Source organism: Falco biarmicus, chromosome 9 (genome assembly GCF_023638135.1).
Source record: "Falco biarmicus isolate bFalBia1 chromosome 9, bFalBia1.pri, whole genome shotgun sequence".
In the NCBI taxonomy this organism is placed as follows: Eukaryota; Metazoa; Chordata; class Aves; order Falconiformes; family Falconidae; genus Falco; species Falco biarmicus.
In genome coordinates this window covers 895,575-909,821 of record NC_079296.1, presented here as the reverse complement: position 1 = coordinate 909,821, position 14,247 = coordinate 895,575, and the positions used below count along the sequence as shown (strand labels likewise).

Below are 14,247 nucleotides of genomic sequence, written 5' to 3'. Positions count from 1 at the left end.
TCTGAACCTGGGGGAAAGCAGACACGTAGAATAATGTTCTCCAAGTAAGACTACGTATAAACAAACTCAGACAAACAACTTTTGTAATTCACACAAGTATGATCAGAAAGTACTAACAGAATTTACACAGAAAAAAATCAAGCACCATTAACAACAGGATGACCCACCAAAGGCAGACGGAAAGCCAGCTAATGAGTTGCTACAAGCCAGCTGAGCCATGGGAACTTACCACATGCACATTATTAGTCTTTCAAAAATAGAAAGGAGAACGCACACATCTGAAAGTCTGGGCAGTGGTAAAACTGTCTCTTCCATGACAACTACGAGAAGTGTACACTACTGGCACACCATTGGATAGGGTCTGGGGCTGGGCAAAATACATCCTCGCTCTACAGTGGAAGTATTAGTCCCCAAAACTCAATAAATTCCACTGTGTTTATGTATATGACAACATTGTAACCCAAGCTGGTATTCTCCCCTCCCTGGCCCTTTTGCCCAAACTGCACTGAAAAGCAGCTGGGGACCACTGCAGTGGGCCATAAGCACACGCAGCAGTCAGGGTAGACTAGAAGCTTTGGCTCCATTTTTCTTTGGAAAATCCAGCCATTGCTGTAGATCCATGAAAGACCACCAGGCCTTTCTTTTAATATCTTATTATATTAAGAAACTGCAGATGCCAATTTCCCCAGCATTAATGACAATTTTCTTATTTCCCCAATCTCCTTGTTAAGACTGAAAGCATGTATCCTGCCAAAGGCACATCTCAAGGAGATGCATTTGGCTGGCATTTTGGTAAATCCCAGGAAGCCACATCACATACCTATTAGTGCATATGAGAGGAATTTATTCACAGAGGTGAGGGCCAATCCAGTTATGGGGCCTGTAGTGTCTTCAGAACGGATTACTTCCAAGAAAGGCCGAAGAAAGACGTTGGGTTCAATTTCAGATAGCTCTGTTAAAATAAAAATAAAGAGACATTAAATCAGACTTGATTCATTAGGATTCATTTACTCTTTTAGAATCTACAGCAAGCTTAATCTCAGAGGAAAGAGACCTGCCATAGCTTAGTTTCAGAAAGCTGGTGGGAAGGTCAGCATTGCTTTTAAAATAAATATACATACATATATATACATAGACACACATACACACATGTATACATATGTATTTTTTAAAAGCAACGGTTTCTGAAGTTCACTTTCTTATGATCTTCAAAACAGCCTTCTGGAGCGTTCTAAAACAAATCCTATTGTAAGAACACTCTGTGAACACCACAAAGCCATTGCTGCCTAAATTCATGCTTTAATTAATTGGCAGATACAGTTGCATTTTCCTAGTACTCCTGGAATTGTGTGATCACATGAACTATATAAACCCTGCCCCACCTTCTGCCACTTCTGTAACATCCTAGTACACATATAGCCTCATGCTAAGTACATGCACAGTACAAATGTACCAGATTACTTGGATCTCTTGCAGCTCTTTGCCTGAATATAAACTGCATTTCTGCAACATTAGAAGTTTGCTTGGCAAGGACAGGAAAAACCCACAAAATAAACAAATTTTAAAACTCTCCAGTCTTGTTCTCAAAGTACCTGTACTAGCCTCTTAACCAAAGAAAAAAAGGCTACTCTTCACTGGCTGCTTTGGACAGCAAGTTTCCTCTCTAAAGCGGCAATACAAGAAGGCAGATGCAGTGAGCTGTTGAGCTGGAGAAAGAACAACTAACAATCTTTCTAAACTTTTCAAGATGATCAATGGAAGCTTTTGGAATGAAAAGGAAATACAGAAAAGAATAGCCAGACCTAGGGAAAGTGACAAAATATAAAATCCCCCCAAACCCCAGAACAAAACAAAACACCAAAACACACCAAACACAAGGAATCAGGATAAGAGGAGGCCTGAGGACAAAGCACTAAAAAGCAAGTAAAGGCAACCAGAATACAGTCAGTATGCAGGCAAAGAAGAATGTATTAAAATTAACGTGGATAACGCTGAGACCAGAATTATTGAAGTACAAACACTTGGCTCAAATTGCTAAAACCTACATTTTATTCCTAGTAAAAGCTAACAAGTCTAATGGCTAACAGTGTCACAGGAACACTGGCATTTATATTCTTGATTATCCAGTATTGCAGTTATCTGTCATACGAGCTTCTTTGAGGTGGGGGAGAAAAAAGCCTGTAATCCCTGAGCCCTTAGACAAGCTGCTGCTTTTCTATCTACTGATACAACTCAATTATTTTACTTTTAAAAAGATAACCCAAACCTTTCTGATTCTAAGTCAAGCAGAATTCTGTTTTATCACAGTTTCTATTGAAAACCCTTAAGTATCAAAATAAAAAGCCTATCAGAAAGCATGTTAACAGAACTGTGAGAAATTATGGTGACGAAACAAAGGAGAAAGAATAATGTGGGGGGAGGGGTGGTGGTGTTTTAAATAGTTAAGACCACTGAGAACAACATCAAAGTGCAATAGTTTTGCTGTTGACTAAAGCAAAACTGCAACTGAAAATTAACTTTGGGAATCATTATGCAGTCTCTTACATTTCAGTGATCAGTTCAAATCAGGCCAATGCCACTAACTTTTGAGAGGTTAAAAGGAACGTGATGATTCAATCTTTTTGGCTTAGGAACAACTCCCCCAATTTGTCAGATAATATCCTGGTGTGACATTACAATTGTGTCACCTCTCAATAGCTCATGGAAATGCAGAGGATCATAAGACATGCTTTCATCAATGTTTATTTAAGTGTGCTTTATAAACACTTGTCTGGTTACAAGCACTTGGGCAACATTACATATAGTAAGACTACAAGGGTTCAGCACACAAACTCTTCTTCCCCAAACCTGATCTCTTCTATAGGACAGTTAGCACTACCACAATCCTGTCAATTCCTCCAGCCTCCTTCAATCTAGTGAGCCCAGGATGGAAAAGCTGCACCTTGATTACTAAGAAAAATGGGACTTCAGCAGATGTACCTAGCTGCACTGATGGAAAGAGATAATGGAAGACAGGCTTGCTAGCAGAGGATATGTAGGTGACAACACTTTCCATTAATCCATTTTCAGGACAACAAATAGACATTTTCTTTACAAGAGTGGGGACTGTTTCATATTTTAATTTTGATTAAATTTGTGAATCTTGATGTGGCTAAAGACTAGATTCCCTTGCAGTCTAACTAAAATTCCCAACTTCCACGAAGATCACAAAATGGCTTGTCATAATTAGGATTTAACTTAGACACATACTGTTGATTACACAGCAATTCTGGCCAGCTTCCCTGATGTTCAGACTCTAGCTTTTATGGTAACACAGCATTTTACATTAAGCTCTCTGAAAGTGACTGTGTATGCTGTAAAACTGTTTCAGACTGGATAGCTGGTGCTGCGTTATCAAAAAAAAATTAAAAATAAAATTAAAAATATACTAAAGGAAAGAGTGTTTTTAGTGCAAGACTTACCCATTAAAGGAATACTGTCTGAAAGATCTGAATTTCAGTGAAACACCAATCACACTGCTAACTGCATCTGAGGAGTATTCATTCAATTATTGCAATGAGCTCTTCTTACCAGCAGCATTTGCAGGCATTAAGGACTTATAAGGGTCACCAGCTCCCTCTTCAAAGAAGAGCTCAATCTTGGTAGCAGTGCTTGCTTTAACAGGAAGATGGGAGCATGGAAAAACAGTAATAATGTAGCTATACTTGCTATATCCCGTCTTGAAGCAGATTACTCTCGTTGGCCAGAGTTACCAGTTCAGCATCTGAAAGTGGCACTAAAGCTACTTGGAAGTTTTTAAACAAAGTAAAAATTTTGCAAACAAGTCAGTAAGTCAAAGAGCAATCCTTCTCTTTTAACTCAATCCCATTGAGCTCAGTGAAGTTAATTCAGAAGCTCGTTCCCCAAAAGGTTTTCATAGCCTTATATACTGAACATGGCAGTATCCAGAACCAACCTGCCAGCCATTTCAGATCAACAACTGCAAGGTGCACTTTGCGCTTTTACTACCAGAGCTCAAGTTTAATTTAGAGCACAGAACAGCAGGAACTGAATAACACTCTCTTCACAACACTTTGGCAAGGTAGGACCATAGTCTTCAAACAGAATTGTTCTGCCCAGCACCTTAAACTTCATGAAAGAGACACTAGATAAGGTCTTGCTCTTTCTTGGCACCTAACTGTAACCAGCAATGCTATGCTCTCCTGGAAGTATCTAAGAACCTCAGAAAGGGCAGCAAAATCTATTACAACTTTAAGAATTCCTTTGCCAAAACAAGGGCTATATAAAATAAATATTGAGTGTTTGGAAGTACATAGTTGAACTTTTCTAAAAGCTTTCCAAAAAAAGCAGCTCTGATTTTTCACCATTCTGGTTCCTGCTCTGCAAGATTCAGGTTCAGGCATTACCAGTGAGGAAACCATAACCAGTGAAAGACTTGCAAATTGCTGATAGAGGTGTTTCTCCAAGTATATTTCCTAGCAAGAGACATTTCTCAGTGTTTGACCTAGAAAACAGGGGATGGTGTTCTGCTTTGGTTACTGCTTTCAAGTCTGGGGAAAAAACAAACCAAACCCCAAATCTCACGAGCCCTGCAAGCATGACCTCAGCATAAGGGTATTGCAAGAGGAAAAACTGAACAAGTGTCCACAAGGAGATCAAAATGTCACTAGGGATTGCTAAAACCAGCCTTCCTTTTCAATCTACTCAAAGCTAGGGAGAAAATATATTAAAACATTGTTTAGTCCTACAAGAAGAGCCTGGGCTGCTCTGGAGGCCAGCTGGAGAGACCACTTCCCATTCTTTTCACATAGGTTCCTTCAACAAAATTTCAGGAAAGCAGAGACCAGCACCAGCCCTACACTCAAAACCGCTCGGCTAGCCCAAAACAGTGCATGAAGATAGAGAAGAAAGCAAAGAATATCTTTAGTGTACCAGAAACCCAACTCTTCAGGCTGGCAATTGCAATATGAGGATGGAATTCCTTTGAGAACACTGTGCTTTCCTTCACTCATCCTATGGATTATTTGCACTTAGACACACATGTCTATAAAGATATTTAAACAACTAATTCACATTTAAGCACCCAACTCCCATTTCAGCAATCCTGTCCAGCCATTCTGGCACTTCAGCAAATAAGCTGCACCAGACCTCCGGCGGCCCCCTTCTCCTGAGGTACAGGAGCAGGTCCCCTTCGGAAGAGGTTTCTTATTGTTAGCACACTGTTGGCACATTCCTGATCTAAAACGCTCACATAAGCTGCTTTCTCTGGCAGTTCAACTCTTCACTCCTGAATGACTCTTATCAGGATCGGCTATGCGTTCCGAATCAGAGTAAATGAACGAGAAAAAATTGTTTATGACAAGTTATTTCAACATCATTTGTCCCCAGGACAGGCAACTGCAACTCAAACCACATGACCTGGACTCCTCTTATGCAGCAGCTGTTGGCCTTTGACGCCCAGCCTTCAGAAAGGCTGTCTCAACTGTATCCCACGCACTTCTCCAATGCAGATGGGCTCAGACAAGAGCAATGCTTCAAGCATGTGCTGTTACGTTCCCTGCTTATGTACTGAACTGTACACTGAAAAAGCATTCTCTTTTCTTCTTAAGGTGAGAAGATGATAAAGGTAACACTGTAACAGAGCAGAAATCCAGCTCTTCAGCATTCCTGCTTAGGAGATAAATGAGTTTATGCCACAGAAAACTGAGGTACCAGCAAGTACTTCCTGTCTCATCCTCAAAAACACTTCCTGAAAAAACTGCCTTTCTGGCCTATGTGACTTCATGTGCTTTATTCTCAGTTCACCTACCAAACACCAAAACATTTTGTCTTTTCATGCAAGGGGAAGAAGTTCTTTCAGTCTCTCTCAGCAAGTTAGAGAGAAGAAAAGTTACAAGGAAAAAGGGCAAAACTGTATTTGCCCTTTAAAACTATCTATAAGTAAGTATTGAGTAGCCATACTCTTCAGTTTTTCAAAAACATTTCTGAAGTCTTAACTGCTGGCTTACTCTCACCCAGATCAAAATGCATGTTCACAGGGAAGAGAGGAATTCCTTTGACTTAGTCCTGTGATTATCTGTTGGTTAGAGATTAACAAACCTAGCCAACAGAACTACAGTAACTTGTTCCTCTAAAAATATGCAGACCTTGAATTTGCTTTACATAGAGTCAATTAGGTAATGCCACAGAGAAGCACACGCATATTGGTTCTAGGTCCCTTGGCAAAACTACAACTTCAGCAGCTCTACAGTTGATGTGCAGAGGAGGCACATATTTCACCACTCTGAAAACAAATTCTCCAGACTGAGCAGAACACATGCCACCCTGCACCTGCAATGAAAGACATGCCCTGACTTCTTCTAGCTAGGAAGTTTAGTCCAACATTTAACTCCAGTTCACTAACGGCCAGTTAATGTAGACTAACAAGTGTAAAAAAGCTAAACCACGTGATCTGCATTCATTTGTTCCTGAACACGTTTCCCTCCGCACAGTCCTGGTACAGTCAAGGTTTCAAGTGAAAAGAACCCTCTGCCATTTCTCCCCCCACAGGGTTTTTGTTGTTCTGGTCTTGTTTTTCTCCAAGGTCTAGACCAGCCCTTGCAACATAAAGCACGTTTCCAGAGATCTTCTTACCTGAAATGAGAAGAGATTACTACTTACATAGTCTGACTTAGCAGCTAATGTGATCAGAGAAATCTCTAGTCCAACTTCCTGCAAATAATGATGGCAATGTCCACTAACTTGGTAAGTAAGAGGTCATCAAAAAGAGCAGCCACCTGACATTACCTATAGGTACCCCAAAATATAATTGTCTTATCCCAATCTAAACTATTTAATAGATGAAGAGAACTGGATTCTGACAGCTAGGGAGAAGCTGAGGAGCCAGGAGCCTACACTCTAGTTTCCAGAACACATAAATACTGCAAGTTATTTTCAAAAGACTGCTGGGACTGCACAACACAGCATACAAGCTCACTATGGGGATGTGTGGAAGCAAGCTCTGTGTATCTCTGAAATCTATACTGCACTATAGTAAGTGTTAACGAAAGGTTTACATATGATAGAAATAAACACAGATCCAAAATTAAGGATATTCAAGCCAATGAAGGAGAAGTAAGAATTAACTGCCAGCCTTTTTGGTATGCCTGTAAAATATACTCTTCAAAGCTAATTCCCTGCGAATTAAAGTGGTCATTCAGGGGCCCAGGCCCACCATATCAAGAGCAAAACAGTGCCATTCACAGCCACACATGAATGCAAGGCTAGAATTACAAATGCAGTTTGACAGGGGGAACCCAGAGCTGTCAAGCCTGTTCTGTTTGCCTAATTTCATTACAATGGCACAAATGCTTTCATTTGTCACACTTCAGCTTCATGTGTTTATCTCCCTTTCATTAAACATGACTTTAACAAATCATTGTTCCATACTGCCAAGTTCTCAAGCGCCCCTCAGAATTGAGATTTTTATTTTGGGGAAGGATGACAGAATGCATACTGAGCATTTGACTCTTGATATCCTCTGGGCAAGGCGGCATAAACTCAACTGAAATACCAACTCCTGCATCTACTGGTGAAGCAAGAGCACTGACAGTCCCACCAGTGTTAGCCATTAGTTACCAGGGATTTCATCTGATGTCATGCTTCAAATTAAGCTGTGCTGACTGCCCGTTAGAAATCTCTGGGCATTTTTTCATAAGCAGGTACTTGCTAGAGTATCTTCAGCCAAAATTACTCTCAAAACTCCAGCTGTGTTTCCACTGTTATTGCAAGCACTTTTCACCCAGTTGTAGTATTCTGTTTCAGAGGGAGTGATATTGGGAGAAGTGGGAGATACTCACTCCATTCACAAGGAAAAAGATACCATCAACAGGAAGCATCAAGCTACGCAAAGTGCAAGCTTTCATGGTTTCTATGCAGATGGACTTAAAAGCACAGACACAACTGCTCACCACTTGAATTTTTAATACCAGTCATACAGATGGCAGAGCGAAGAAAAAAACTTAAGTTGTTGGGACAGCACCTTCAAAATTTAAAGTTGTTTAATTCTTCTCTTATTTCTTAGCACCGAGGAGACAGTAGAGATTGGAATAATAGCACCTTGACAAACGTTTTTCTGAGCTATAGTTGACAGATATTAGTCAGAGATTATATTCAAAAGTCTCTGCTTCAAACCAAGAATAGCTCTTAAAGTGAACTGAGAGTTAATTTGGCATAGTAAGGCTGAAGGTTGTCAGGTGAAGACCTTGGTACAAATCCTAGAGTATTTCCTCCTGCCCTGTGACCTGAATACCTCTAAAAGGACACAACTGCTCTGATCAAAGGCAACAAATCAATTAACTCTACACAGTAAAAGCCTACTGTTTCCAAATTGTTATCCCATGAGTGTGTTTATGGCCAGTGTGAACAGTAATACCCATCTACCTTTAAGTGTAATTTCAATGCTAATCCATCCTTGTTTTCTAGAAGCCCTTCCTCCTATGTCATACTAGAGGATGAGCGCTAGAGCAACACCTGATTATGCTAGCACATTCCAGAAAAAGATTAGATCAAGACCCATTGTTTGTAAAGCCACATATGCAAATTCAGAATTACTTAAATTTTGATCTGTTATAGAGGGGGTGACTGCTCTCAGGGAAAGGAGATGGGGGAGTATTGCTGACCTGAGCCTCTGATAGGTTCTGGAACATACAACTACTTTTGTGGCTTTTTTAGACAGATGCAAGTTCAAAATTGTTAGTGACAGTCGTAATGGCACTTAATCCTACTCCAAAAAACTGAACTCCTCAATAGCTCTACAAAAACTGAAATCCTGCCCCTTTATGAAGAAGTGTTTTTTCCCCATGGGTGGAAGTTACTTAACACAAAGGTCTGAACAACTTCCAAGGAAGAGAAATCAACCTTCCCATACACCTACAAGGAAAAAGTCCTTCGGTAAGTTAAATTGCGATGAGTTTCACAGGTAACCGGAAGTCTAACACTATTCTTTAAATAAAGAAATAAATTGCATAACAACAGGGTAAGTGAAATGCAGGCAAGATTCACCCTTTGCCTCTGTTTAGAACCAGCTGAAATTGTTTTGAAAGTTTTCTTACAGAAAATCACCATGCACATGACAATAGCCAGTTCTTGGGATGAACCTGTACCAGCTCTGAACTTCGGAACCCATGGGCACTCCTCTGATCCAATGACATTCAACTCTAAATGAAATTACTAAACCAAACTAAACCAAAGCAAAAACCAGTCATCCCATGACAAATTCATCTGCCCTTGACCAAACGTTGATAGTTATTGATCTTGCTGCTGTTGTGAATTAGAGCCAGGTTTCCCAAGGTTCCGTCCTAATACGAGAAAGAGAGCATGGCCACTCTAACAAGGCCGACTAGGCTAAATGAAACCTACAGGGAACTGCGTTGCACACCGCCAAGTCCAGAGGATGGACTGATCCGTCCATCTTACTGACAGCACCAGTTTGATGTATGCCAAGTTTAAGCACTTTTTTCCTCTCTAAAAGAAATTGGCACATGTTGAAGGAAGAGCAATTAGGTTGTGATACTCTACAGAACTCTATTCAGTCACTGGACTTGCTTCACTATGATATTTTACACGTCTTGCACGGTACCAGGCCCAAACTAAGTAGGCAATTTAAAAGCCCAGGAGAAATTAAAACTTCTTCCCCGGTATTTTAAAGCACAGTAATTCTCCACAGCTTTGTGTGTCTACCATGCTATGAATAGCTCTCTCATTGCAAATTCACCATATTGTGAAAAGGAAAGCCTCACTACTTCTAAAAGGCTAGAGAAAAAGATTACAGTTTTATCATCAATTAGCTGTCTGGATGTTACCCCGTTCTGTTTACCTCTTCCTCAAGGGAAGCCCGTAAGTGCCAAGGGGAAAAATTAACAAGAAAATTGAAGAACAACAAATCCCAAACAAGCCAAGACATTTCTTGTGTTGCCAGAGAGTCTAAAAAGCAACAGAGAGAGACAAAACCCAAAGAACAAAATGAAGAAAACCCTGATGGCCCAAGAGGAAAGAGAATCTTTTAATGACAAATATCTCTCAAAGGTTTAACATACCTTACTGTTATGATTTACACAAATTTTTCTATCCAACCTAAACTAATCTAGGAGACACTGTGCTTCACCATGTTATTACAAGAAAGTAAAATTCCCAAGTGCTAATGGCAAAACACAACTGCCCAGAGCTCAAGAACCAACACACCAAATTACCACAGATGCAAAATGGGAGCCCTGGGCATGGTAGGGTGCGAAACACTGTGGGAATACTAGTTTCAGACCTACAGGAGTGAAAAAAGAACAGAAGCAAAAGGGAGAAGAGACTGGTCTGGTGGCAGTAACTTCACCTGTTCCCTTAAGACACTACAACAGTAGAAATATCAAGCAACTTTTTTTTTTTTTTTTTTCCTCACAGCAACAGTTGAAGCTGTCTGTAATCCATGCACACACACAAGGAGAAATTCAGACTGCCTCCATTAAAAGGCAGCTCAATTCCTAGAATGATGAAAACAAGTGAATATTATGTTCTTGAGAATGGACTGGGGAAATAAATTAATTTCTTCATACTTCTATGTGCTGGAGCAATCTACTGATACAAGGTGCTGATGGCACACGGAAGGGAAGCAGAAGCCTGAGATTTAACACTCATTTACCGTTTTTGCAACTGAAAAGGTCTGCGATTGCTTCAACTTCAGCAATCACCATCTGAAGATGGGCATCATGGAAACAGTATTACATCAGTCTCCAACTTCATGATTATTTTTTTTCCCATGTCCTGGAATCATGCATCAGCTGTAAAACAATAAAATGTCTGTGAAGAGTCAAAATGACCTAAAAATCTCTGCGAAGAAATGAAGGGATTCCACACATTCATAAAAAGCTAGCTGCCCTTATTGCAGCCTGGAGAGAGAAATAATCAGTTGCTTTCTGTACCAGTTGGAAGCCTAAGCATTATACTTCACCACATCTGAATGTAAGGACAGTAATTCAGCCTCCACTAACAAACCCCATTAATTTCTATGGTCAAAGCACCATCTCAAAGGGAAGAGCAAAGTTCATTAACAGGTGAGAGGTTGAAAACTATGTTTTGATTTCTATTCTCCCCGCTCCTCCAGACTCAAGAGGATCTATATACATAGTTAAAGAGAAAAATATCTATTTTTCTGCAAAATATACCAGAAAAAATGTACAGGTAGTTCAGAATGATTCCTCTCCCAAGCAGCAAGACTTTGTGCCATTTGAGGTTCAATCTGAATTAGCTCTTCCCCCAGTAACAGTTGGTCTTTGTGGGCAAGGCCCATAATTGGCATTCTTATACCAAAGCTAGATTGTTTTGGTCAAGAAAACTTGCCATGAAGACTTTTTTCTTGCAGCCTGTAAGGTTAAATATTATTGATTCTGTTCCACTTGCACTGTCTGAAGAAACTTATGTGACAGGAATTAAAGAACTTCAGGATTTTCGGATTTCCTATTGTGCTCTACACAGTTCTATAAACTTATCCAGGATTTTGATGTGATTTCTGTCAGGAGGTCTAAACAATGCTACAAATCCTACTTACGCTACCCTTTCAGAATGCACACAAGTACAGGTAGCCTATGAATGCAACTATTTATTTCCAGAAGGCAACATGATACTCTGAAGCACCATGCTGAGCCAAAGCTCCCTCTGCAACACCTTTGGCCAACACTCTTCTGCTCACATCCTTAATGCTCCCAATTTAGACAAAGTTTTTCACGGCAGAAAGAGTCCACGTGTATACTGACAGCTCATATCTCTCCCGGGAAGACTACAAACACCAAATAAAGATTCAGGTACAGTATGGCTTGACATTAGCCACCCCATAGTCCTGCTCCCTATTGCATCAGCTTCTCTGAAGCAGTCATTTAACGGAAGACAGGTAACCGGCATTCTGAACAGCAGGCTTGTATCAGAAGTATGAGTAACTCCTTGGCATACAGGCCGCTAGCACTGCATCTTAGAAAAAGAATACTGGCTAAAGTCTCTAAGAAAGTGCCAAATAGATCTATTTTAATCTATTGCTAATGGTTTTGATCTAGTATGTGCTTATGACACAATAAACCACCAGAGTGCTTTAGGAGCTCAACTGAGTGATCCTGTCCTACCATTATAAAGGCCATCACTGCATGCTGTCCAGCAAGAGCGATCTAAAAGTGACAGCACAGCACAAAACTCCAACTCACGCAGATGAGCAGGCCTGTTTATTCAAACCAGCCCCCAGTTCACACACGTATGTAGCCTTCTACAATCCCTCTCTCCTTCCCTTAGGGCACAACGCAGCCCGACTCTCCAACTGAAATACACAACACACACTGAACAGGTCAGTGGACACAACTCTGCTTTAACCTCTCGGCCCCGGCATTTCTGCTACCATGACCTCTGACATGGAACCATTATACTTCAACAGCATTTGTTCCCAAGACCTGTTAAAAAGGCAAAGACAGAATTTCCTTTTGATTTTCAAGCCTAGACCTACAGAATTTGCTCTGACAGGATATAAACAGATATGCAAATAAACTGAGCATTGGATAGTAGCAAGGTCCTTGATCACAGATAGGTAAAACAGCCTACTTTCCAGCCTCTGCCACTCATCTGCCCTTCATGCTCCTGGGCAAGTCACTTCATCTCTGTGTCAATTCCTCATATGAAAAGGGGACACATTTGGCCTTTTAAGTGCTGTGCCATTAGATTACCTGGAAATAATCTAAAAAAAAAAACCCCAGCTCACAGTAACACCAATCCAATAAAGGCTTCCTGCCCTATCATCCCAGGTTTTCCCAAAACCAAAAGTTAACTAAGACTCTTGGTGAATGAAGCTATTTCTCAAGTTCATATTTAAGTTATGGAAGTATGACAAGCACTGTACAACCCAAGTTAAGATCAAAATAATCTTTATAATCTATTACACAGAAACCCACTGGTCCAATCTGTGAACTATCGAGGAAATTAACAGGGACATAATGGAGTCACATCTAGAAACAACTTGGCCTGACCGCTCACTTTTGGGGTGGCAGTGTTAAGGAGCTTTATGGAAAAAAACAAAATGCAATGTAACTTTCAGAGGAGCTAATGAATAAGGGGAAGAAAATGTACATCATTTAACCACATAACAGTGGTTAAACAGCTAGTCAATTCTCACGGCCTTGTCAGAATGAAACCACTTGACACAGAGCAGCATTTTGTTCAGCTTTGAGGCCAGTGCTTAAAACCAGAAAGTGACTCTAGGTAACAGAAGGACTTTGAGGGCCCTTCCAAAAACTTGGGATGAAATCCCAAAGCTCTGAGAGAGCAAGGCGAGCACCTGTTTTCCTGAACAGTTGATTTTTTTATGCTGCATGCTTTACACAGAAGCTGCATTATTCTGGAGAAGCTGCATTCCAGCCAAAAGTGCACAGTTAATGTTTTTTGCAGCCTCCAGTGATGGATGACCATTTTATAATGAAATACTTTATGCTCAATCAACTTACAAATAACGGATGTTTTATCACACTGAATTAAAAAGAATGTTTTTAACTAAAAAAAAAAAAAAAAAAAAAAAGGCAACAGACAAGAGGATCAGTGATGAGCAGAAGCAGAAGTTATTCCTGTTAAGGGTGGTTAAAAAAAATAGCTAACTGATGTTTCACTTTAACTCTTTCATTGCTCTCCAATAATAAGTGGAAATTACACACAAGCTAGCATTTCATCTGAAAACACCTACATATAAGTCTTGGTCCAGACTATCGAGACATGAGAATATAAGGCTTCTACAAAAAAGTTTTGGTTCATAACATCTCAATTAGGTTTCCAAAAAGTTAAGGCTAATAACTAAGCACTGTCTGAAGATAAACCTTTCAAAATACTTTAATCTCTCATGCCCATTCAGCACTACAAAAAGAATTCCTTAGACACCCCTTAAGCAGCTGTGGGCTTTTCTCCTCCTAGCACTGCATCTACCTGTCAATGCTGAGTGATAAACGGGAGAAGTAAATGCCCTGCACTCAGCCTACTGCAATTTCTAGATCAAGGTTTGGAACAAAACACCTAAATTCAACTGAGAGTCTTATTCAAGACTCAGTGCCTGCTGTTGTACCACAACTGTTACTACTGTTACACACTACGGGTCAAGAAACTCCAGGTCTTACAAGGCTGCATCTGAATCGACGCTATCCCTTGAAAAAGCACATAGCAGAAGTGCTCATTGTGCCTTTTCTCCAAAATAGCACATGAAAA

General features: G+C 40.2%; 1 protein-coding gene across 5 annotated transcripts in view; it reads right to left on the bottom strand.

The window, feature by feature from the left end:
* Window positions 1-14,247, bottom strand: part of GBF1 (golgi brefeldin A resistant guanine nucleotide exchange factor 1) — a 109,968-nt gene that overhangs the window by 44,323 nt on the left and 51,398 nt on the right. For 4 of the 5 annotated variants that reach the window (XM_056352282.1, XM_056352279.1, XM_056352277.1 and 1 more), the window contains one exon: window positions 821-952. In XM_056352282.1, coding sequence (XP_056208257.1) covers window positions 821-952 — 132 coding nt within the window. Of the gene's footprint in view, window positions 1-820; window positions 953-10,669; window positions 10,737-14,247 lie in introns of those variants that run through there. The other variant, XM_056352281.1, reaches the window with a different exon arrangement.